We start from the raw sequence: 25,937 nt of genomic DNA on the forward strand, positions 1-25,937 counted from the left end.
TTTTTGGCTCTAAGTGTGCTGATCATATGGGATATGCCTTCACGTCCTCTGTTGGCATGGAAAATCATCTGCTGCTATCTACATGTGGGGGTGTTTACTGTGGAATTGAAGGCAATTTCCCAGGCCCTTTCCTTTATTAAACAGTCCCATCAGAACCGCGCTTTGTTATGTATGGCCTCAATGAGTGGCCTTCTGGCTATTGACTGGTGTTTTTTGCGCCATCCCTTGGTCTCTGCCATCCATGACCATCTCGCTGATCTTCACCGTGCTGCTTGTTCCGTTGACTTCCTTTGGGTCCCTGGCCATGTGGGTATCCCAGGTAATGAGCTTGCTGATCGTTTGACTGAGGGAGCAGTCACTTACCCTCCATTCTCTGTAACCCCTCCTGCAGCGGATTTATGGCTTCACATCAAATCCCACTTTGCACAATCATGGGCCAACTCTTGGGAGGCTACCTCCCTGTCTAATAAACTTCGTGCGGTTAAGGTGACACCAGGCCCATGGCGTTCTTCCTTTCGCCTCTCCCGAAAGGACTCAACCACACTGTGTCGTCTCTGCATCAGCCATACCAGGCTGACACATGGTTTTCTTTTGTGTAATGAGCCACCCCCACTTTTTGGTTGTGGAGCCTTCCAATCAGTAGCCCACATTTCGGCGGAATGCCCCCTTCTTTTGGCTCTCCGTACTGACTACAGCCTCCCTCTCACTTTACCTTTAATGTTGGCTGACGATTCCCGGATAGTCAAACTGGTTCTGTTTCCTCCGGGAAAGTGGATTTTATTCTCAGTTTTAAGGTTTTAAATCTCACTCTGGTGTTGGGGCAGGGCATTGAGCGTTGGGGTATCTCCCACTGTATGCTGTGTTTGGAGATTCCCTACTCCCTTTCCTGGCTAAGATCCTCTTTTCTTCCCCTTTTACTCAGTTTTTATCACTTTTTAGGATTGGCTAGTCTCCTTTTCCCATACGCACTTCTACATTCTAGCGGTTGAACACTTTTAAGTCGCAAGTGGTCTTGCCTCTACTGCTTCAGAGGTGATATATTTCCTGCCTCTAGCATAGTGTTGGGGTCGCTCTCTTGCTGACTTACCTCATTTTGTTTTTACCATTGACGACATGACTGCACTTTTACATTTTTTAGCCTTTTCCCTTTTATCGTTCTGACTTTTCTGAGATGTCACACTATCTGAATGGACCACATTTGAAACAAGGGACTGATGACCTAGCTGTTTGGTCCAATCAACCAACCAACCATCTAGGGAGTGGACACTAACTTTAGTGCCCCTAACAGCCTTTATATATGACCAGAATTTCTTTGGGTTTTGTGAAAGACCACTTGACAATATTCTGGTGCGGTAGTCATTGAAGTCATCATGCATTGTTCTCTTCACATTCAAATGTTTTTCATTCAGCATCTCTCTATCTACAGCCCTGCACTTTTGTGTTACCGCTATTATGCAGTAAGCTCAGTTTATTGACAGTGATTGTATACCATGGAAGTTCCTCCCATTATAAACTGATCTGCTGGGTAGATATATATCCAGTGCATGGTCAACTATTCCTGTAAATTTAGTTCTTCTACATGCTGGTGCCTTGTGCTGAATGTTTCAAGTTCCTCATTGAGATATGGCACTGATTTTTTTTCTCACATTTACTGAACATATATATGACTTTCTGCATGGTTTAATTGTCCTTTGTACTTTGGTAATCATTGTTATCACAGCTTCACAATACTCACTGATATCAGTTTAGGGTTTGGGAGGACTTCTTAATACCTGCTGAATCTATTTGTTTTTGCGAGACATTGGTACTGATATGGCTACTTTTGTGAATGTCTTTTCAAAGTTCAGTTTAAATAATGTTGACAATTTAGAGAATTTCAAATTTACGTTGGTTTCTATGTACATTTCATTTCAACTCTGGTTTGACAGTTCTTTCTAAAAGTCGAATATTTTGATTTTTTATAAATGTCTTTTGTAAGCTTGTGCAGTTCCGGGAACTTTTTCATACATGATATTATTATTATTATTTTGCAGGAATGTGTACAAAATGTACGCTCAATAAATACAGTTACTGTTATGACAAAATACTCATTTTCTTCACCAGTTTGTAGCCAAACTGGCACCTTTCTTTCTTTCATTTTACCATGTTCCATAGATACCATTAAGAAAAAGAAACTTCAGGGATGTGAAATGAGTCAAGGAATACGTTAACAGCAGACAAACAAATCATAGAAACAGTCTGTGTACTATATACAGTACATCATTACACTGCTTAATCCTATTCAAGCATACGCCAGCTAATTTTAAAGTAGCCAGCTATTTGGAAGAAAGCAGATGTTGATCTTCTATTGGTGGTTTAATGTTCACTTGATGATACTAATATTTTTCAAAGAAAATATTTGCAATAGATTACTACTTGTTATGCATCTTTACAATGGACACTGCTGTTTGTCATGTAAGTAACAGAACTTACAAACCATTTAAACTGGATACACAGTTGATTTGTGGAAAGAGTGGCTCATGAAGAATATTTTTAATTTTCTTTCGATTTTTTTGAGGTTTACAATCTTGCTTTATGTTAGATGGTAGCTTGTTGACTTTCTTTGTGCCAGAGTACATAACTCCACATTCTGAATCCTAGACAAGGAAGCCAAGCCAGCATGAAAATTAGTTTTAAGACTGAAATTGTGTTTGTGTATGTGACAGTTTGCTAGCACTAATTTTTACTATCAGCTAGGGGCGAAACCTTTCCCCTGCTATCTGGTTTGCACCAGGACTGATGGGGATACTTTCACCAATATATATATATATAAACTATTAAGACCTTTTAATGTACTGGAAAGTGAGTGCAAGAATTCAGATCACCTGAAAAGGTTTCTGTAAGATATGTGATCATCTGTTTATTGACCAGTATCAATATTGCATATAAAGTATCACATTGGTGCTTAAGCTCACAGCATTTCTCCATAAGTTTAATAAACACAACAGATATGCATAACAGGAGACTTGAGTCATCAATAATATATTCTCCTCCACAATTTGCAGCAGCCTGCCATTGCTGGGGTAACTTCTCGGTTCCACAACTGTAGAGATCGTGTGGTTTTGAGGCAGAGAACTTGTCGAGCCATGTGTGTTTTCATCCGTAAAGAAAGTTTCTTGAAGGTTATTCAATAGAGAGTGGAAAAGGTGAAAATCTGAGGGTGCAAGATCAGCTGAATAAGGTGGTGTGGAATGACTTCCTATCCCAACTCCTGCATAGCGATTTTTTTTTTTTTTTTTTTTTTTTTTTTTTTTTTTTTTTTTTTTTTTTTTTTTTTTTTTTTTCTGTCTAGCAGAATGCAGACAGGCATTATAGTGGAGTAAGATCACTTCGCACAGTCGTACTGGTTGTGGTTCTAAGATTGTGTCTGCAAGAAATCTCAGTTGTTGACAGTAAATGTCAGCAGCGGTGGTCACACCTCAGCCAAGCAATACATAGTATACCACACTGTCACTGTTTCACCAGATATCAAACATTATCTTTTGTGGAAGCTCACAGGTCTTTGTATGGGGAATTGCTGCTTTGTTTAGGCTCAACCATTCCTCTCTCTTGCTTATGTTAGCATAAAAACACCATTTCTTGTCACCAGTAGTGATACACAATAGGAATGGTCGGTGTTGCTCATGAGCCCGAGCAAGCAGAGATGCACACTTGCCACCCACTGTTTTCTGTGATTTTGGCTTAGAGCATGCAACACCCTTACAACCAATTTTTTAATCTTCCCCATTGCAAGCAAATTTCCGAGGTGGAGTGATCTCAGTTCATCACATTTGCCAGTTCTCTAGTTCACTAATGCAGATCATTGTGGATTTAGCATTTAAACTGTTTTCATAGGTCATTTTGAATGTCATTAATTAAATGTCAAAAAGATCCTCCTCAAAACGAGAAAACAATTTTTTGCCGTGCTCTATCTAATGGCATTATCCCCATACACAAGCCAAATTCTTCTGGTTGTCTCCATTGCTGTCACTCCTCTATTGAACTCAAACTGAAGGATATGTCAGAAATGTCTGATTTCTCCACTTAACACTCCATTCACTGTATCCAAATGACAGAATGACATTATGTGAACTGCAATAGCAACAGTGAACTACAAATAAAAAATGACAGTTGATAAACAAACCCATAGCAACCTTAATACCAATATGCAAAACTAAAATGCTACAAACTTATGGACCAGCGTAATACTTAATTTGTTTTAAGTTCACTGCCCCACAATAATTCTGTAAGAGAATGTGGAGACAGGGATGAAAATAAGCAATACACACACATGTCTTTAAGTAAATGTAACAAGATATACTTTTAATAGCAAATCATGTTGATCTTAACATCTTGATAAGTTTATCTATGTATTGACTCTTATTTTAACTTATTATCCAGCTGCACACAAGGAATTGTGCACTGTGTATAATCCAGCTTTCATTTACATGCAGCTGCTAATTTTATTTTGGTTTACTTACATGGAAAATAGACGATACATTTATATTTTGCAGGTAAAGGCCTTATTAAGTAGAGCTGTTCACATTAAGGACAAAAATCATGTCGAGGAGATGGTCAACAGGATTATCAGTGATGGGAAGGATAAGTTGCAGGTATGTATGTGCAGCTTATAACTGCCTATTTAATACGTATGTGTTTGTTGTGTGTTGTTTTTGTCAGCTATGTCAGTTTTGTACAAATCTCTTCCAGGACACAGATCCTTTAACAGATATGTTTTAATCATTAATTTCCCCCTTTTTAAGGTGTCTACCCTTTTTTTGTACATCCATGTGATCCTTTCACTTTATGCCATCTGTATTTTTCAATACATTTCTGACAGATATCAGTCTGTTGTGCTATTTTGATGTAAAGATATAGTGGGTTTGTCAGGGAACTATTAGTGTTCAATATTTATAATCCGTATAAACCCATTAAACTGTCAAATGTATGAACTACTAGTAATTTACAGTAGGTGGTGTCTTTAGTGTTAAGGAATAAGCACTTTAAAACATCCCCTGCTATGGCAATCCTGTCTGGTTGGTTTTTGGGTGTTATGATTATAGTGTTACGAGATAGAGCAAGAGGTATATCAATCTGTTATTGTTGAGGTCTGAAGACTGGTGTATTGCATCTCTCCACCCTATTATATCCTGTGCAAACTCCTTTCTCTCCAAATAATTACTGCAACCTACATCCTTGTGAATCTATGTAGGCTACTGTATTAATCCATTGGTCTTCCTCCCCCTCTCACTCTCCTCCGGTGCAAAATTGGTGATCCCGTGAGGCCTCAGAATTTGTCCTATCCCTTCTTTTAGTTAAGTTGTGCCACATATTTCTTGTCTCCCCAATTCTATTCAGTACCTAATAATTGATTACATGATCTGTCCACCTAATCTTCAGCATTTGGCTGAAGCACCACATTTCAAAAGCATCTGTTTTCTTCTAGTCTAAACTGTTAATTGTCCATGTTTCACTTCCATATGTGGCTGCACTCCACACAAATACTTCGAGAAAAGACTTCCTAACACTTAAATCAGTATTTAATGTTAGTAAATTTATCTTCTCCAGAAGCGCTTTCCTTGCAATTTCCAGTCTACATTTTATATCCTATGTCGACCATCAACAATTATTTTGCTGTCCAAATAGCAAAACCTATCCACTACTTTGAATGTCACCTTTTCTAGTCTAATTCCTTCAGCATCACCTGATGTAATTCAACTACATTTCATTAGTCTTGTCTTGCTTTTGTTGATGTTCATTTCATAACCTCCTTCAAATGCATTTCCATTCTGTTCAGTTGCTCTTCCAAGTCTTTTACTGTCTGTGACAGAATGACAGTGTCATCAGCGAACTTCAAGACTTTTAATTCTTCTCCCTGAACTTTAATTCCTACTCCAAATTTTTCTTTGGTATCCTTTACTGCTTGCTCCATGTACAAACTGAATAACATTGGGAATAGGCTGCGACCCTCTCCCACTCTCTTCTCAACAACTCCTTCCCTTTCATGCACAGACTCTTATAACTGCCTTCTGGTTTCTATACAAATTGTAAATAGCCTTTCGTTCCATGTATTTTACCCCTGCTACATTCCGAATTTCACAGAGAGTATCCTAGTCAATAATGACAAAAACTTTCTATGAATCCACAAATGCTATAAATGTAGGTTTGCCTCACATGTTCCTACATTTCTCTGAAATCAAAATAGGTCTTCCCTTGAGGTCAGCTTCTACCAGTTTTTCCATTCTTCTGTAAAGAAATTATTGTCAGGATTTTGCAACCACGACTTATTAAAATGATAGTTTGGTAATTTTCACACCTGTCAGCAGCTGCTTTCTTTGGTATTGGAATTATGATATTCTTCCTGAAGTCCGAGGGTATGTTGCCTGTCTCATACATTTTGCACACCAAATAGAAGAGTTTTGTCATGGCTGGCTATCCCAAGGCTATCAATAGTTCTGATGGAAAGTCGTCTTCTCCAGGGGGCTTGCTTCAACTTAAGTCTTTCAGTGCCCTGTCGAATTTTCTCACAGTATTATATCTCCCATCTCATTTTGATCTCCATCCTCTTCCATTTCTGTAATATTACCTTCCATGTATAGACCTCTATATACTCCGTCCACATTTCAGCTTCCCCTTCTTTGCTTAGGACGGGTTTTCCATATGAGCTATTGATATTCTAGAGCTGCTTCCCTTTCTCCAAAGTCCTCTTTAAATATTCCTATTGGAAGTATCTGTTTTTCCCCTGGTGAAATATGCTTACAAGTCCTAACATTTGTCCTTTATTCATTACTGCTTAGCCATTTTGCACTTCGTGTTAGCCTAATTTTTTAGACATTTGTATTCCCTTTTACCTGTTTCATTTGCTGCATTTTTATATTTTCTCCTTTCACCAGTTAAATTCAGTATCTCCTGTCTTATCGAAGGATTTATACTAAGCTTTGTCTCTCTACCTGTTTGATCATCTGCTGCCTTCACTGTTTCATCTCTTAAATCTACCCAATCATCTTTTACTGTATTCCTTCCCCTTGTTCTATTGCCTAATGCTCCCTCTGAAAGTCTCAACAACCTCTGCTTCTTTCAACCTATTCACATCCCATCTCCTGAGCATGTATCTGTTGTTAACTGTTGAAAATTGCCATGAAGGGTGAAGTGTGCCTCTAATTGTGAAACTCCACTCTTTAGCTTCAGTTAAGCGTACAGTGCAAATAATAAACACCCTTCACAAATAAAATCATTAAACCTTTAAAAAAGAAGCATCGACAAATGACACCTGCACATATCGAGGAAAAAAAATTACACGGAAGGAGAGGCAATGAAGAAAAAATTAAATATTAACATAAATAAAACACACACACACACACACACACACACACACACACACACACACACACACACACACACACACAGAGAGAGAGAGAGAGAGAGAGAGAGAGAGAGAGAGAGAGAGAGAGAGAGAGAGAGAGATTACAGCTGTGCTGCAAACATCAGCAATACCAAATTAATATAAGATAATGAGTAAGTTTAAGCCATCTGAAATCTTAAGTACCATGCTTAATTCAATACTGAAAACAGTACAAACTCAGAAATTGATTACATACATTATGACAGGGGAGTGAACATGAATAGCAAAAGGTGCATTATTGTCAGGACCCCTGTAGAAAATGTCAGGTTTTGTAATGGCTCATTTGCCAGGGTTGGTCAAAGAAACTGTAATAGACAGGATTTGGCATAAGGGGGCTTTGATTTTCCTGTTGGAGTTATCTTTTTTGTCATGGTCACGAACTACTTCAACTGTGATAGTCACATTGGCACAGAAAAGAATTTTATTTTGCATCATAGGTTATGCAGTTTATGGTGCTCAGCATCATGATTACTGTCCTCAGTACTTTAAAATCTTAAACCATAGCACAGTAAAAAAGTCATGAAAATATTTAAAAACTTTGGAATTTTAGATATTGGAAATGGCCATAAATAATTTAGATCTTAAAATTTTGTGAAAATTAAGTTTCTTTAAGAGAATAATTAAAAAGGTTAACTTATGAACAAATACCTGCTTGAGGCTTAATAACTACAAGAAATTCAGGACAGCAGTGGGCAGCTATGCAATAAAATGTATACTGATTTGGTTAACCATTCAATGAAGAAAGCCCTTCAGTGGCAAACTGCCATTTATGAATTAAATTGCTTAATTGTACAGGTGTTTAAACTCTCAGCACAATATGCTCTAATGACTCTAAAATCTGATTCAGATTGCACAACAGTTTTACAACTTAAGAAACCACAAAGTTTTCTGTGCTGCAAAGGCATTCTAATGAATTTGCCCAGTATGAGGAAGTCACATAATTCTTAAGATTATGATAACCAAAGATTGAAACAGCTTTGCTTTCCAAAATGGTGTAAGAGAATGTATTTTAACTGCTCTTAGTAGGCTCAGTCAAACTGGAACACAAACACTAAGAAAGTTCACTCAACAGCTTGTCCTTGATTCACATTCAAATGTTAGTTACGAAATACCAGTCATTCTGAAGCTACCATTGCATATGCCTTGTGTTGCATTCACCCAAACTGCCAACTTCTACCAGAATGCGAAGACAAGCAGAATAAATTACATTTTAAATTTGTAGTGTTTCTTACAATGCAATAGCACAAGCTGTAGTAATGAAAAATAGCCAGGTTGATTACTACATGGACATTCCTGGTACAGGCAGGTAAGATCATTCCACTGACTAGAGCTGCATGATGCATCGCAGTAACCATACAGGTGACTTGGTGTATAATCCTGGGCAGCCAGCTGTCTAAAACCCACTCCCACAGCCATTTCACAACAACTAGCCCCAGCTTGCTGCACTAGCACTCAGTTTTGCAACTTACTTCCTGGTGACTGGCCAAGTCGTAACTCCACGATTGCCGCTCTCCAGTCCGAACGCTGTCCTCTTACGCTCCCTTCTGCTCTCCACACATGCCCTCTAGTCCACCCGGCTTGGCTGTCAGTCAAAGATAATGACTCCTGCCAGGGAAACAAGATCAGTAGGAACCTGCACGGCTCACCCTCCCCACCCAAAGCTAGAAAGCCCTGCTCCCCCAGGGAAGGACTTGGAAACAACTATAGTTAGATGCCACCTTTCAGCTGGGAGACATGTACCCTCAATGTCTTGCCTGTAACGAGGTGGCAGACCAAGAGGCTGACTGGATTTAGTACTTTACTCACCTCACAAAAGGTCCCACAAAGCAATGTGATAACTTGCGCAAAATGGCATCATCCTGTGCTCATACGACAGACTTACAGATAAAGACTTGGTCACTGACTTTTACCTTAAATAGGCGCTGACTCTTATAATAATGCTGCGCCTGTCTGTGTTGTGCAAGAACAATATTGCTCCTGGCTCATTGCCATTCTTTTTGGATAATTTCAGGGGTGATTTTGTATGGAAGGATATTCTTTATGGACCACAAATTGACCCAGGGAGAATTGAGGGGGCAGCTGAAAACCATGGATGGGGGTGTTACCCTGATGACTTCCTGATGGACTGAGTTAAATGCTAGATTCATCCAGGGGATGGAATATCACATTTGTTCTGAGTGCATGCATGGAACATTATCAGTGTAAGATTTGAGGTTATGGTTGACCCTCTCCACAAATGAGGGCTGGGAGTAGCATTGAATCGTCATGCAATCTTTTACTGCATTTTCAAAATACAAATATCATGGATGGGGGTGTTACCTTGATGACTTCATGATGGACTGAGTTAAATGCTCTTTGTATAAAAATGCCAGAGCATTGTCGCTAACCAAAGTTCTGGGAGGGCCAAAGATGGAAAAGATTTTAGACAAATGATGGATGGTTAAGGCCACAGTAACTCCATGACTCAGACTGAGCCACAAAAGCCTGGAAAATATGTCTATAACAAAGAAAATATAGCAGTTCCTGTTGCGGGTCTGCAGCAATGGCCCAATGTAATCAATTAATGACTTTTCCATGGGATTATGCCCACATGTTGACTGAAGAAGCCCTTTCCAAGAGTTAAGATCTGCTTTAGCAGCCTTAAGCTCCCCCACTAATTTCCAGATACCCTTGCATAAGGTAGGCCAAGTCAAGTGGTCTTTGAACTTCATGGTCGTTTTATGGACACTAAGAAGTACCTGACCAATGAATGGTGAAAATATTGAAAAATTGCTGGCACTGATTCCTCAGGTAAACAAACTTCTTTTCACTCCTGGTCATACAGCATATGGAGCTTTTACTTAAACTATATCCTGACATCTGCTTTCTGGCAAACTGCTCCTGACAATATTTTATAGTATGTCTGGTTTTTTAGTTACATTGTAGTAAATCTAATGTACAGGTGTAGTCTCGGGTGGCCCAGTGAGTGGCTGCTGACAGAAGCCGGTCTTACTTTGCATCACAGAAGACTGACAACTCAGAGCACCTACCAGTGTCATTTGCTACTTTAGGCAAGTTCTGTGGCTTCAGAAAATGACATCAATAAGTAAAATTCACATTTCTTCAATCATGAAGTGGTTCCAGTGAACAGTTGCAAACTCTGTCCCGTCTGATAAGTTTATTTAGGCTTTGCAGCGTCTTTGGATTTTACTGTCATATACTATGTTTTGCTACTGGTGCATTCAGGTTGCAGCATTGTACAGCACAAAAGGTCATTTCAGTGCTTTTATCTAGGTAGCCTTTCCCCATAAGAGTGGCATCGTCCTAAAACAGTGTGACAAGGAAATCATCTAGCTATCATTACTTGATGGGGAAGTCAGAACTGACAATGAATTGAAGCAATTCTGAAGTTGTTCTTGCTGACTGACATAAAGGTAATGCAGGATTCAGATTTATAAAACTTCACTTGGTGAGATGTAACATTCTGTGGCTTTAGCATACACTATTATTAATGTGAGAAGTTCTGTAGCTTTCCATCCAGTTTTCCATGCAGTTGCTTGAAACTTTTTTCCTTATTTCAGGAATGCTCTGATGCATGTAACCTAGGTTTGTAAAGAAAATTGAAGGCAGTTCATTGTACGGGAGATGAGTCTGTCTCTTTCTCATTTCTTGTGCTGCTTGCAACACATAGTCAAGGGAAACAAGATAACAAAGTTTCTCATAAAATAGTAATGGCATACTTTCAAAACAATATTGGTTCATTTAACTGCCAGTTCTGAGATATTGGTAGTTAACAGAAACTGAAAGAAACTCCAATTATAATTCTAGCTTAAAGCTGGTGACAAGACAATTGAGTTAATTGTTGTGATGGCACCATTGTATTTAAAATGGGTATCTGACACCAAAGTTTCTTCTCTTTGTGGTGGAAAATATAATGGCAATGTCATAATGGCAGAGAATATAAGGTTATGAAGTTCATAATGAATCCATCTTATAATCAAAGCAAAGTGAAGAAAAGGATGGATGAATTTGAATTCGATTGTTTGCATACATACAGTACAGTGGTACTAATACCCTCTGCCATGTCCCTTATGTTGGCTTGCAGAGTATGTACGTAGGTATAGCTGTAAAGGCAAATTTTCTAAGATAGTACTTGATTAATTGTTACGAATCAGAAAATAAAAAGTTGAAAATTGCTTAAGCCTCCGCACACATATTGTGCAATAGTTTGTTGTAATTATAGGAAGCACTTGGCAAGCATAGTAAGTGAGCTGTGAATATTGTTTCAGGTAATACTTGATTTTGACCAAACACTGACAAAACAACATGTCAATGGAAATCGATGTCTCACAAGTTTTGGTAAGTATAAATCTTAATTTGGAATATATATGCTTTCTTACCCATTTACCCTGTAAATGAATACTAAAGATTCCATGATTTCAATTAGCTTGTTATGGGCATTTATCTGTATAAATGCCTGTGATTTCCATAGCAATGTGAAAAAAAAATGTTTATTTACTTTCTGTTTCCAAGGAGTTATTAAACTAATGGTGTTTGCAAATATCATAAATAACATAATTGCAATAATTATACTCTAAGCATAACCTGCATAAAACAATTGGATTTATCAGGCATGTTTATTACATTTCAGTTCATGTTTTGCTGCTGCTGCTGATGCTGCTTATTCAAACTGTTTGCCAACGTAAACAGTGTTGTATAATATATCGGTATTATACAGGGTGATTCAAAAAGAATACCACAACTTTAAAAATGTGTATTTAATGAAAGAAACATAATATAACCTTCTGTTATACATCATTACAAAGAGTATTTAAAAAGGTTTTTTTCACTCAAAAACAAGTTCAGAGATGTTCAATATGGCCCCCTCCAGACACACGAGCAGTATCAACCCGATACTCCAACTCGTTCCACACTCTCTGTAGCATATCAGGTGTAACAGTTTGGATAGCTGCTGTTATTTCTCATTTCAAATCATCAATGGTGGCTGGGAGAGGTGGCCGAAACACCATATCCTTAACATACCCCCATAAGAAAAAATCGCAGGGGGTAAGATCAGGGCTTCTTGGAGGCCAGTGATGAAGTGCTCTGTCACGGGCTGCCTGGCGGCCGATCCATCGCCTCGGGTAGTTGACGTTCAGGTAGTTATGGACAGACAAGTGCCAATGTGGTGGCGCTCCATCCTGCTGAAATATGAATTGTTGTGCTTCTTGTTCGAGCTGAGGGAACAGCCAATTCTGTAACATCTCCAGATACTGTAGTCCAGTTACAGTAGCACCTTCGAAGAAAAAGGGACCAAAAACTTTATTGGCTGAAATGGCACAGAAAACGTTCACCTTAGGCGAGTCACGTTCATACTGAGTTGTTTCCCGCGGATTCTCAGTGCCCCATATACAGACATTGTGACGGTTGACTTTCCCGTTAGTGTGGAAAGTTGCTTCATCACTAAACACAATCTTTGAAACGAAAGATTCATCTGTTTCCATTTGAGCGAGGATAAAATCACAGAAATTGATTATTTGTATCTTATCAGCTGCAGACAGTGCTTCAACCAATTTCAGACAATAAGGTTTCATAACTAACCTTTTTCGTAGGACTCTCCATACAGTTGATTGTGGAATTTGCAGCTCTCTGCTAGCTCTGCGAGTCGGTTTTCCTGGGCTGCGAACAAATGCTTGCTGGATGCGTGCTACATTTTCATCACTCGTTCTCGGCCGTCAAGAACTTTTCCCTTTGCACAAACACCCATTCTCTGTAAACTGCTTATACCAACGTTTAATACACTACCTATCAGGGGGTTTAACATCATACTTCGTTCGAAATGCACGCTGAACAACTGTCGTCGATTCACTTCTGCCGTTACGATCATGTAAATCAAAAACTATCAGTACTTTTCCTGAGCTGGATATTACTCCTCCTGACCTCCACCACTGTGATTTCTTTTGTATCTGCCCATTCATTCCTGTCTAGGTAATTTTTGTCGTAGTCCAGTTGATAAATAAAGTATTTAACCATTCCCTCCCCCCGTCTTCCATCCCACCTTTCTACATTCTTTAATAGGTATTTAAGAAATAAGTTACAGGACTATAATGCTCACTTATTTAACTGGATTATATGTAATTTTAATAATGTTTTGTGAATGACATAATTGATTTATCAATTACTGAACATGTTTCAGAATAAACCTATTTTCAACAGTCAAGCAATAAAATCAGCAAACAGTCAAGCATAAAAATCTGCAGTGTTAGCAGTATTTACTTTATATTTTCACATCTGGCTGTTGATAATGGGTTTGTCCTGAAGCAGTTCCAAATATTGCTAACTAAATTATTGGTGTAGCTATATGGTGTTTGTGAAGGCGATGCCATTCAAGAAATATTAGTTTTATGTGAGGCAAGGTATTCATACAACATTTAATATATTCTCTCTTCCCGTTACCCATCAGGCCTCAACCTCCGCTAATTTCTAGTTGCCGCCGCTCGTACCTCATGTGTCATTCAACATCATCTTTGCCTCTGTACTTCCACCTCGACTGACATCTCTGCCCAACCTCTTTACATTTACATATGTCTGCCTGTGTCTGTATGTGTGCGGATGGATGCGTGTGTGTGCGCGTGTGTGTGTGCGTGCGCGCAAATGTATACCTGTCCTTTTTTCCCCCCTTAGGTAGGTCTTTACACTCCTGGGATTGGAATGACTCCTTACCCTCACCCTTAAAACCCACATCCTTTCATCTTTCCCTCTCCTTCCCTCTTTCCTGATGAAGCAACCTTGGGTTGCGAAAGCTTGAAATTTGTGTGTGTTTGTGTGTTTTTTATTGTCTCTATCGACATACCAATGCTTTCGTTTGGTAAGTTACAGCATCTTTGTTTTTAGATATATTTAATAAGAAGTCAGTTTGTTAGGGAAGTACTTTTCTCTTTTGGACCTTCTTGAGAATAAATAAAATGTTAATATATGTTTATCATTTGTCAGGTATCTTTGGAGAGTGCAAGCAGTTGCCTAGTAGTTATAAAGCAGATTCCAGTGCTCTTTACAGATATTATCGAGCACTGGAGATTGATCCAAAGTTGACCAGAGAACAGAAAATGGAATACATGTTGGAATGGTATATCAAAGCTCAGGATCTCCTGAGAGGTTATGACTTTGACTGTCAAGAGATTCATGAAGTTGTTGCACAGACTAGAGTTCCTCTCAGGTAATTTCTCAGCAATTTATATATGTATTACAGGTAATTAATAACAGATCAAAATAAAATTTTCAATTATAGAATAAATTGTCAGTCCTTTTCAAAAACTTCCACTTCTGAACTGCAGCCCTCTCAATTAGCAATCTTTATAAATGTACTAGCCTAGAATGCTGCACAGAAATTATAGAACAGCTTTCTCAGTTTTGTGAATTGCTTTTCAAGTCCTTATTTTATTTGCTTCCCCTCTGTGATGCTTTCCTTTATCTGATCAGCCTGCTTCTTACCCATAGATATTATTGCCTCCAAGTTGTCACACACCTTTCCTCTCTCTCCTTTTGTGTTATCATGAGCAGTTATACACGAACAATCACTCATGCTGCAGACACGGGTGGATGCCTTTTTTCATTTTTGTTTATTATTCCCGTCCTGGAATTAAACAATGGAAAATCCAGGATGGAATGTAACAATATTAGAGAAGGAAAGTTGGTACTCATCATATAGCGGAGATGCTGAGTCATGATAGTCACAACAAAAAGATTCACACAATTATAGCTTTCGGCCCATAGGGCCTTTTTCAGCAATAGACACATGTACATACATGTGCGTGCACACACACTAAGTAAATGCAACTTGCACACACGCCTGCTGTCTCAGACAACTGAGACGTGTGGTTTCAGTTGTCCGAGACTGCAGAAGTGTGTGGAAGTTGCGTGTGTGCGCGCGCGTGTGTGTGTGTGTGTGTGTGTGTGTGTGTGTGTGTGTGTGTATATATCTGAAAAAGACCTTAATGGCCGAAAGCTATAATTGTGTGAATCTTTTTGTTGTGCCTATCGCAACTCAGCATCTCCGCTTCCTGGAATTAATGTTATATTTTGCAACTTGGCTCTCTTCAGTGCCTGCATATGGCCCATTTCCTACCTTGATGTCTTTCTTCTCTTACCAAAATCTCATTCATTCCTTCTTAAATCCATATTTTTCTCTTGTCTGCTGCACACCTACTGCAGCGATGCGGTTCTTTTTTGGGTTTAAGCCAGAACCTACCTGTGAACTACTCGCAGCTGTTGGCTGGTAGGGAAGCCGAGCAGAAACCTATCATACTGCAACTCGCACCAGGCTGCATACAACATAACTATTCTAAGATTCAGGAAGAGATCTTAATTCTGAACGAAAGGTGAAAATACTGGCATTCGGTATTTCCTGAAGTTAAGCATTACACGTTCACTGCCAAGCCCGTGCTAATCCTATCACAATCATTCACAAACCCTTTCATTCACGTTAGCAAGTTTATGGTAAAGTACTACCCGAAATCTGAACAGCTACTAAGCACGGATTTTTTTAAAATGAAAATACTCGCTATACTATTAAATTTATTTGTGTGTAATACACTCAAGTTTCTAGTCACCGATCTGCTCAATATGTCACATGGAATTACTGTCTTTTTTCATACAGAAAATTACTTAAAAGATCCGTTCTGCATTGCCCTCCAGGAAACCTGGTTCCTGGCTGTGTGGACCCCTGCCCTCCACGGCTATAGGGGATATTACAAGAACCGTAGCGACTATAATAGTATCAGGTGGAGTTTGTGTGTCTGTCCTGAACTCAGTATGCAGTGAACCTGTGCCCCTTCAAACCGCTCTTGAAGCTGTGACTGTCAGTATAAGGGCGATGCAGGAATTAACTGTCTGCAACGTATATCTTCTTCCAGATGGTGCAGTACCCCTGAATGCATTGGCTGCACTGATTCATCAACCCTCTAAACCATTTCTCTTTAGGGAGATTTTAATGCCCATAACCCCTTGTGGGGTGGCACTGTGCTTACTGGCCGAAGAAGAGATGTCGAAACTTTCCTGTCTCAACTCGACCTCTGCCTCTTAAATACTGGGCCCCCCACATATTTCAGTGTGGCTCATGGCACTTACTTGGCCATTGATTTATCCCTCTGCAGCCCAAGACTTCTCCCATCTGTCCACTGGAGAGGCCACAATGGTTTGTGTGGTAGTGACCACTTTCCCATCTTCCTGTCACTCCCCCAGCGCTATTCCCTTGAACGTCTACCACGATGGGCTTTAAACAAGGCAGACTGGGGTGCTTTTACCTCTGCTGTCACTGCTGGTACCATCGATGTGGTAGTTGAGCAGGTCACTAGAACGATCGTTTCGATGGCGAAAACACAATCACTTGTTCTTTAGGGTGCCTCCGGCAAAAGTCAGTACCTTGGTGGCCACCGGAAATCACTGAGACCATTAAAGAGTGTTGGCAAGCTCTACAGTGACATAAGTGGCACCCTTCCCTAGAGACCTAATAGCTTTTAAAGGGCTCTGTACCGGTGTTCGCCAGCTTATAAAAAGACAGAAACAGGAGTGTTGGGAGAGGTACGTTTCGACCATTGGGTGCCATACGTCACCTTTCCAAGTCTGGACAAAGATCAGACGTGTTTGTGGGTACCAGACCTCGACAGGTGTTACTGGCATTAAAATCAATGGTGTGTCATCTACCGATGATAACGCAATTGCCGAGCACTATGCTCGAGCCTCCGCCTCAGAGAATTATCCCCCAGCATTTCGCACCCTCAAACAGTGGATGGAAAGGAAAGCCCTCTTGTTCACTGAACATCACAGTGAACCCTATAATGCTCCATTTACAGAGTGGGAGCTCCTCAGCATCCTTGCTTATTGCCCCGACACAGCTCCTGGGCCAGATCGGATCCACAGTCAGATGATCAAACAACTCTCATCCGACTACAAGCGACATCTCCTTGTCATCTTCAACCGGATCTGGTGCGATAGTGTCTTTCCATTGACATGGAGGGAGACCACCATCATTCCAGTGCTCAAATCTGGTAAAAACCCACTTGGTGTGGATAGCTATCAAGCCATCAGCCTCACCAATGTTCTTTGTAATCTGTTAGAACATGTGGTAAGTTGGCAGTTACGTTGGGTCCTGGAGTCACGTAGCCTACTGGCTCCATGCCAGGGCGGTTTCCGCCAGGGTTGCTCTACCATTGATAATTTAGTTTCCCCCGAGTCTGCCATCTGAATAGCCTTTTCCAGATGCTAACACCTAGTTGCTGTCTTTTTTGATTTATGAAAAGCTTACGACACGACCTGGTGACATCATATCCTTGCCGCATTGTATGAGTAGGGTCTCCGGGGCCCGCTCCCAGTTTTTATCCAAAATTTCCTGTCACTCCGTACTTTCCATGTCCAAGTTGGTGCCTCCCATAGTTCCCCCCATATCCAGCAGAATGGGGTCCCGCAGGGAATGTATCTCTATTTTTAGTGGCCATTAACAGTCTAGCAGCAGCTGTCGGTCTCACCTTCTCTGTATGCAGACAACTTCTGCATTTCATACTGTTCCTCCAGTACTGGTGCTGCCTGTCGGCGCCTACAGGGAACCATCCACAAGGCGCAGTCATGGGCTCTAGCCCACGGCCTCCAGTACAGCCATGAAGTCATGTGTCATGCACCAGTGCTGTACCGTTATCTGGAACCAGAACTTTACCTTAATGATAATCCACTCATGGTAGTGGAGACATATCGATTCTTAGGACTGGTTTCCGACGCCCGATTAACATGGCTTCCTCATCTTCGTCAGCTGAAGCAGAAGTGCTGGCAGCACCTCAGTGCCCTCCGCTGCCTGAGCAACACCAACTGGGGTGCAGATTACTCTACGCTGCTGCAGCTCTACGGAGCCCTTATTCAATCCCGCCATGACTATGGGAGTTTGGTTTATGGTTCAGCGGTGCCGTCAGCATTGCATTTACTAGACACAGTGCACCACTGTGGTGTTCAACTGGCAACAGGAGCTTTTAGGACAAGTCTGGTGAGGAGTGTACTGGTGGAGGCCGGAGTCCCTCCATTGAAGGTTAGGCGTGCACAACTGCTTGCCAGTTACGTTGCACACGTAGTTATCCTGAGCATTCGAATTACCGTCTCCTTTTCCCATCCATGGCATCCCGTATCAGAGGCCCAGGTCGGAGCTTACGATTGCGGTTTGCGTCCGATTTCTTCTGTCTGAAGTGGAGTCCTTGCCTTTACCACCTATACTTGAAGTTCATGGTGTATACCTAGGCTGAAGCTTTGCCTAGACTTTTCACATGGTCCTAAGGACTCAGTTAAACCCGCGGCTCTCTGCTGTCACTTCCTCTCGATTCTTGACAGGTACCGGGACCACGGAGTGGTTTACACTGGCGGCTCGATGGCTGATGGTCACGTTGGCTTCGCATATATTCATGGAGGACATATTGAACCACACCACTTTGCCAGATGGCTGCAGTGTTTTCACTGCAAAGCTGGCTGCCATTTCTTGTGCTCTTGAGCGCATGCACTCATGCCCTGGCAAGTCATTTCTCCTCTGTACTGACTCCTTGAGCAGCCTACGAGCTATCGATCAGTGCTACCCCTGCCATCCTTTGGTAGCGACTGTCCAGGAGTCCATCTATGCCCCGGAATGGTCCAGTCGTTCCATTGTGTTTGTGTGGACCCCAGGCCATGTCGGAATCCCAGGAAATGAATTTGCCGACAGGGTGGCCAAACAGGCTACATAGAAATCTCTTCTGGATATTGGCATCCCTGTAACTGACCTGCGATCATTGTTACGCCGCAAGGTTTTTCAGCTTTGGGAGACGGAATGGCATAATCTCGGTACATACAACAAACTGCGTGCCCTTAAGGAGACTACGAATGTGTGGAAGACCTCCATGCGGGCCTCTCACAGGGTCTCTGTTGTTCTCTGCCGGCTCTGAATTGGCCATAGGTGGCTAACACATGACTGCCTCCTCTGTCGTGAGGACCCATCTCTGTGTCACTGTGGCTCACATATGACTTGTCTTTTTGGGGTGGACATTTTAATATGTTGCAGGGTGGCTGGCTCATTTATCATTGTGATCAGCCAGCTCAGACCATCTGCTCTATGGTTTTAATATCTTCTTGTACTTTTCCTTGTGGTGTATGTTTCCCCCATTTTTTGTGCATTCCATTCATTTTCTTTCTGTAATTTGGTTCCTTTATATCCCCGCCCCCTCCCCCTCTGTCAGGGATATTGCCGCAGCTTTCTCTCTTCCAACTACAAATTCTCTCACTGTCGAAAGAAGAAGAAGAAGAAGAAGAAGAAGAAGAAGAAGAAGTGTGAGTCTTGGGATGGAGCCACACTTGATGTCAGAGGCGGTGTTGCCCCTTCCCCCTGTCAGGGTCCAAACTTACACATTCTATCTCTCCATCTGTACTGGTGACGGACTCTGACTTTGCACAGCGACCGTTTCTGGCTCGTTCAACATTCATCTGGTCTCATTTACTACTCTCCTTCAGTGGAAATGTAGTTATTACTGTCAGCTTCTGGAACTGTAGTCTCTTCTTTCTGTCCGTTCTGCAGCTTGTGTTATATTGCAGGTATCTCATTTCGTGGATATTCATTTCGCCAATTCTTTGTGGTTTCCAAACCTTCTGGTCTGCCCTTTGTGAGCCTCTGGTGGTGCCTGCATGTGGGTCCAGATGGACATTTTAGTACCTGGGTTCCTCTTCATACTGCGCTGGAAGTGGTGACTGTTCAGATTATTTTTTTTTATCTCTGCCCCCCCCCCTTCCCCCCCCCCCCCCCCCCCCCCCCCCCGACAGATCTCCTAATGATGCTTCCTGCTCTTCTTGCTCTCCTTTGACACCTTCCTTCCCCCTTCGAGATTTTAATGCCCATAACCCTCTGTGGGGTGGTACTGCAATCACTAACCAGGGCAGGTTTGTTGAAGACCTTGTTGGTAGAGCTTGATCTCTGCCTCCTCAACACTGGAGCCCCCAGACAGCTTATTGTGGCACACACCACTTTTTCGGCCATTGATCTTTCTGTACATAGCCCCGGATTCCTCCTCTCCATTCAATGGGGAGTTCAAGACAATTTGTGTGACAGCAATCATTTTCTGATCATCATACCTTTTCTTCAGCATCACTCGCCTGGACACACTTCCATGTGGCCTTCACTAATGTGGATTGGGATGCGTTTCCACGGTTGCAATACCAACCACTTCACCACACAACGGGATTGATGAGACCATACAGTGTCTGACTGACACCTTTGGCCGATTCCTTCTTCCTTGACTACTCTCCGACAGAAGACTGTCCCTTGGTTGACCCCCAAAATTGCTGCAGCTGTTAAAGACCATTGTTCTGCCCTCCAATGCTACATACGGAATCTGTCTCTTGACAGCCTCCTGGCATTTAAACTGCTTTGTGCCCCGGCTCATTATCTTCTTAAATGCCAGAAACATATTTGTTACATAGCACCACATGCTCCCTTTTCACAGGTATGGGGCAAGATCAGGCTTATTTCTGGCCACCGTTCTCCTACAGGTGTCTTGGGAATTTCCCAGAAAGGTGTTGACCTCACCAGCCCAGACTCTATTGATGATGAGCATTTTGCCCAGCATGTTGTCCAGGCCTAGCTTTAGTCCACTGTCCACCCATGTTTGGTCTTCACACACAACAGCTGAAACAACTGCCTTTCTCTTGTGTTCCCCATTGCCTACAGTCGTATAGTGCTCCATGTAGCAAGTGGAAATTCACCAGCATCCTTGTTGTCCCGCTCTGACATGGCTTTTGGACCAGACCAAGTACACAACCAAATGCGCTCCAACACGTATCACTGCCTAGGCAGTGTTACTTACTTGACCTTTTTAACCATCTCAGGAGTAAGGGAAATTTCCTTCCCAGTGTGAGAAAGTGTATTATTCCATTTTTGAAATCAGGTAAATTGCATCTTCAGATGGGCAGCTATTGTCCGATCAGTTTAGTGAAAGTCCTGTGCAAGTTACTTGGACGTATGTGGTTTCAAAGGCTGTATTGGATCCTTGAATTCAGGACCTTTGGGCTTTGACTGAGTGTAGTTTTTGCCGAGGTTGCTCTACTGCAGGTAATTTAGTCCACCCTGGAGTTTGCCATCCGAACAGATTTTGCCTGATATCAACACCTTGTTGCAGTCTTCTTCAATCTGCATGAAACTTGTGATCCACATGGTGCCACCACACCCTTGCCACCTAACATGGGGAACACATCGGTGGCCCACTCCAGATTTTTATCCAGAACTTTCTTTTATGTCACACTTTTCAGGTATAGGCTGACACTTCCAGTAGCACCACCTGTCTCCAGGAGAATCACGCTCTGCAGCGTTTTGTTTTGAGTGTCCTTCTCATTTTAGTGGTTAACAGTGGTCTGTTGACAGTTGTGGGGCCAATGATGGCCCTGTTTTTGTATGCTGATGATTTTTTGGATTTATTTGTGTTCACCCACAACGGGTGTTGCTGAACGTAGACTGCAGGGAGCAATACACCACCGCAGTCTTAGGTTCTTACTCATAGCTTCTGATTTTCAGCTGCCAAGACCTACCGTATTTACTCGAATCTAAGCCGCACTCAAATCTAAGCCGCACCTGAAAAATTAGACTCGAAATCAAGAAAAAAAAAAAAAATTCCCGAATCTAAGCCGCACCTGAAATTTGAGACTCGAAATTCAAGGGGAGAGAAAAGTTTTAGGCCGCACCTCCAAATCGAAACAAAGTTGGTCCATTGTAATATGAGACACAATTTAGGTCGAATGAATGACGATACAGCTACAGTAGGCTCGAGTCGTAAGCTTAGCAGTTAAGCTTTACTAGGTAGCCATTGCTATGCGTCACGCGCTCCGTCCGTATATATACGGGTACCTTTCCTTTTTCACGTGCTTCGTCTGGTTTGAATTAATTGCTTATTTTGCTTTGATCTGGTAAGTGGCATTCTGTTTGTTATAGGTGTTTACGTCACTCTAAGCTGAAAATGCATTACTGTACTGTGTCATGAATTGTTTGTCGCATTCTGATAATGAGTGTTTACGGCCTGTCCCCGCTCCCGGCGTGGCTTGTTTTCGTGCGCGCTACCGCCGCTTACAATTAAAAAAGAGAGGAATTGTTTCATTAGCAAAACAATGGCAAGAGACTGCTATTTGTTGTTACTTACACTGCTGCTTTCTTTGATAATGATCAACAAGAACCAAATAATATATTGCTTATGATAGAAGACATTCTGAACGAGAGTTTAGCGAAAATTTTTCTCCGTTTGAAAATCTTTGCAGACGCCTCTTTAGTACATTACATTCTGCACAGAAATTAGAGTCATCTTAGATTTAAAAATCTAGTCAATTGTCGTGCTTCATTTCTGACTGTATCACTATTAGGCATAAAAAATAATACGAATATAAACATGACATGATATGTATATTCTTCCGCGTTTGCTGTTGTCTCACCCTAGTTTTGTAGTTTATTCGGCAGATAGGATTTAAATGAGATAGCAGCAAACACGAAAGAATACACGGCAAAATGTTTATATTCATATTATTCTTATGGCGAAGAGAATACTGTATGTGATTCACAATTCATAAAAGTTCCTATTAGCAACCGTCTCTTCTCACAGGTAGGAATAAATTCAGAACGTAGGGTTGGCCATATTGACAAACATCCCAAACAGTCTTGCTAGTCGGATTTTCGTACTACATTGAAATGCTGCTACATTCGAAGAACAATACGGAATTTGTATTTACTTCGTTGGATAATGTATAAAATGCAGTGGTCGAAACTCGGGGCGGAGGAAAAAAAAAAGCTCGTCTTCCACCTTTTTTTTTTTTTTTTTTTTAATTTATTTACTGACGCAGAGGTTTTGGCGCCAGTATTTATCTTTGTGCCTGCAAAGCATGCCTATGCAGCGCTATGTATATTCGACGGCAGAAGTCATTTGTGGCGGCACCTACCAACATTTTCCAGAACTTCCGCTTACTTTGCACTCGATTCTAAGCCGCAGGTGGTTTTTTGGATTACAAAAACCGGAAAAAAAGTGCGGCTTAGATTCGAGTAAATACGGTATATAATTTGCCCATGGGGGGGGACATAGAAAATCATTTTCTATAATAAACAAACTTAAATACTGATATACTTAGATACTAAAGCACACACTTTTTAACTGATCATTTCACGTCAAGAAAACCTCTTTCTTGCTGGAATTTATTTTCAAAAGCTATTATCTTCAACTATCTGTGTATAGTCATTTACCAGATTCTAGTAACTCGGCTACATTCTGATTGAATTTTACATAAGCGAACTTTTATCATAACACTTTGCAATTGTTTAGTAAACACAAAAACAATTTAAATGGTGCCTCTGTATATTAACTTGGCACTTTCTAAGTCTGTAAAATAGGATACTCAGATCCAGTCTGTAAAATAGGATACTTGGATCCATCAAACACCAGGAAGGAACCCTGTATGATTAGGATGAAATAATACGAGTGAACCACTTTCTTTAAAGTTAAAGAGTGATTATTAAAACACAGTTTAAATTAATTGTTCACACTGTACAAAAGTAAATTTATTATAAAAGTTGTACCTTGTAGCTGTAGGCTTGGGTGTGGCGAACAATTATGCCACTTCCCACAGTATGGCCTGCAATTCTCTTGCTGTATGGGCTCAGTTTCTCTTCGTGGCATCAGTCAGTTCTACATACAGTAGCCCAACAACTCACAGCTATGCTGTAAGCCATTTGCATTCTCCATTTCGAGGTATTTTGTGTTAATTTGCAGGCAAAGCTTTTCCTGCTCCACAAAGATGTTGCCTCAATCACTGCGGCCTGCAGACTGTGTGACTTACTCCCCCGTTTTCTCTAGGTAGCACACCAATTTGCCCTTGCCACCTTTTCCACCCCCCAGAGCCAGTTTCGTTTTAAACAAAAGCACACTGGCTTTTACATAACACTTTATATTGTTGCTAAGCATGACCATTTCTTAAATTGTCGGATTTACATTAACATGAACAATTTATACATGCACACATTTTTAAATACGAAAGGTCATCTGAAAATTATTTAACATAATAAACAATTTATATGGTATTTTACATACATTACTCATATTTAATGCAAAGCACTTCAACTTCCAGTATAACACACTTTACATATACAGAAAATTTAGTACCAACATGTGATAATTTTAAAGCAAAAGAATTATAAAAACTTTAAATGAACCATAAACAAATACTAAACAATGGAAAATCCAGGAAAGAATGTAACAATATTAGATAAGGAAAGTTGCTACTCACCATATAGCGGAGATGCTGAGTCGCAGATAGGCACAACAATAGACATACCTTGACGGTCAGTCTCTCAATGTGGTGGACTATCATCGTTTTTTGGGACTGGTCTTTGATTTTTGGTTGACATGGCTTCCCTATTTTTGTCAATTGAAGCAGACATGTTGGTTGCACCTCAATGCTCTTCGATGCCTCCGCAACTCCAACTGGGGCGTAGCTCGCTCTACTCTAATATGGTTCTACACAGCATGGATCCAGTCCCGTCTAGACTACAGCAGTCTGGCGTACAGCTGGGCATCATCTTCGATGCTACAGATGTTGGACCTGTTACACCATTTTGCGGTCAAGTGGTACCTTTTGGACTAGCCCTATGATCAGCCTCCTAGTGCTGGTGACGGTTCCACCATTGTGGGTTTTGTGCCAACGACAGTTGCTCACTGACACAGATGCATCTGCTGCTCCGAAGAGCACTCCAACTACCATCTCCTCTTTCCAGATATGAAGATCCACATCCCATAATGGTGGCCCCGATGTGGGGTTAAGATTAACATCTGCATCTGGTCCATTTTTTCCTGAACTACAGCTTTCACCTCTACCAGTTCTTCTCCAGGCCCACTCATGTACTCCATGGTGCATCCCCCCACCCCACAGCTCTCTCTTAACCTACTGCAAGCCACAAGTTTTAAAAGACTCAGCTCATTGTGAGGCCCTCTGCTGCCAGTTCTTCTCAATTCGTGGGGCATTTTTGGATTCAGAAGTTGTCTATACCGATGGCTCAGTGGCTGCCGGTTGTGCTGACTTTGCTTACATTCATGCAGGATGTAATTAACTCTGCTTCTTGTAGGCAGCTGTAGTGTTTTCACTACGTAGTTGGTAGCCATCTTTCATGCTATTGAGCATATCCGTTCCTACACCAGTGACTCCTTCCTCATTTGTAGTGACTCTTTGAGCAGTTTACAAGCTTGTGACCAGTGTTACCCTCACCATTCCTTAGTCCTAACTATCCAGGATTCCTGTTTTGCCCTCAAACAATGTGGATGCTCTGTGGCCTTTGGACAATGGGTCACGTTTTGGTTCTAGGAGATGAACTTGCTGACGGGCTGCCCAAATTGGCTACTGACAAGCCACCTCTTAAGATCGGTATTCCAGAATCAGACCTCATTCAGCAGTTGTCAAGTTGTAAGGATTTGTAATCTGGAATGGCATACTCTGACTTTGCTGAGCAAACTACAGGTGATAT

The 25,937-nt window shown here is 41.2% G+C and overlaps 1 protein-coding gene across 3 annotated transcripts in view; it reads left to right on the forward strand.

Moving 5' to 3' along the window:
• LOC124607127 (7-methylguanosine phosphate-specific 5'-nucleotidase) overlaps positions 1–25,937 on the forward strand; it is a 79,013-nt gene that overhangs the window by 12,062 nt on the left and 41,014 nt on the right. For all 3 annotated transcript variants that reach the window (XM_047139332.1, XM_047139334.1, XM_047139333.1), the window contains exons 3-5: positions 4,533–4,631; positions 11,689–11,758; positions 14,393–14,615. In XM_047139332.1, coding sequence (XP_046995288.1) covers positions 4,533–4,631; positions 11,689–11,758; positions 14,393–14,615 — 392 coding nt within the window. The remainder of the gene's footprint in view (positions 1–4,532; positions 4,632–11,688; positions 11,759–14,392; positions 14,616–25,937) is intronic.

The sequence above is a fragment of the Schistocerca americana genome, chromosome 3 (assembly GCF_021461395.2).
Source record: "Schistocerca americana isolate TAMUIC-IGC-003095 chromosome 3, iqSchAmer2.1, whole genome shotgun sequence".
NCBI lineage: Eukaryota > Metazoa > Arthropoda > Insecta > Orthoptera > Acrididae > Schistocerca > Schistocerca americana.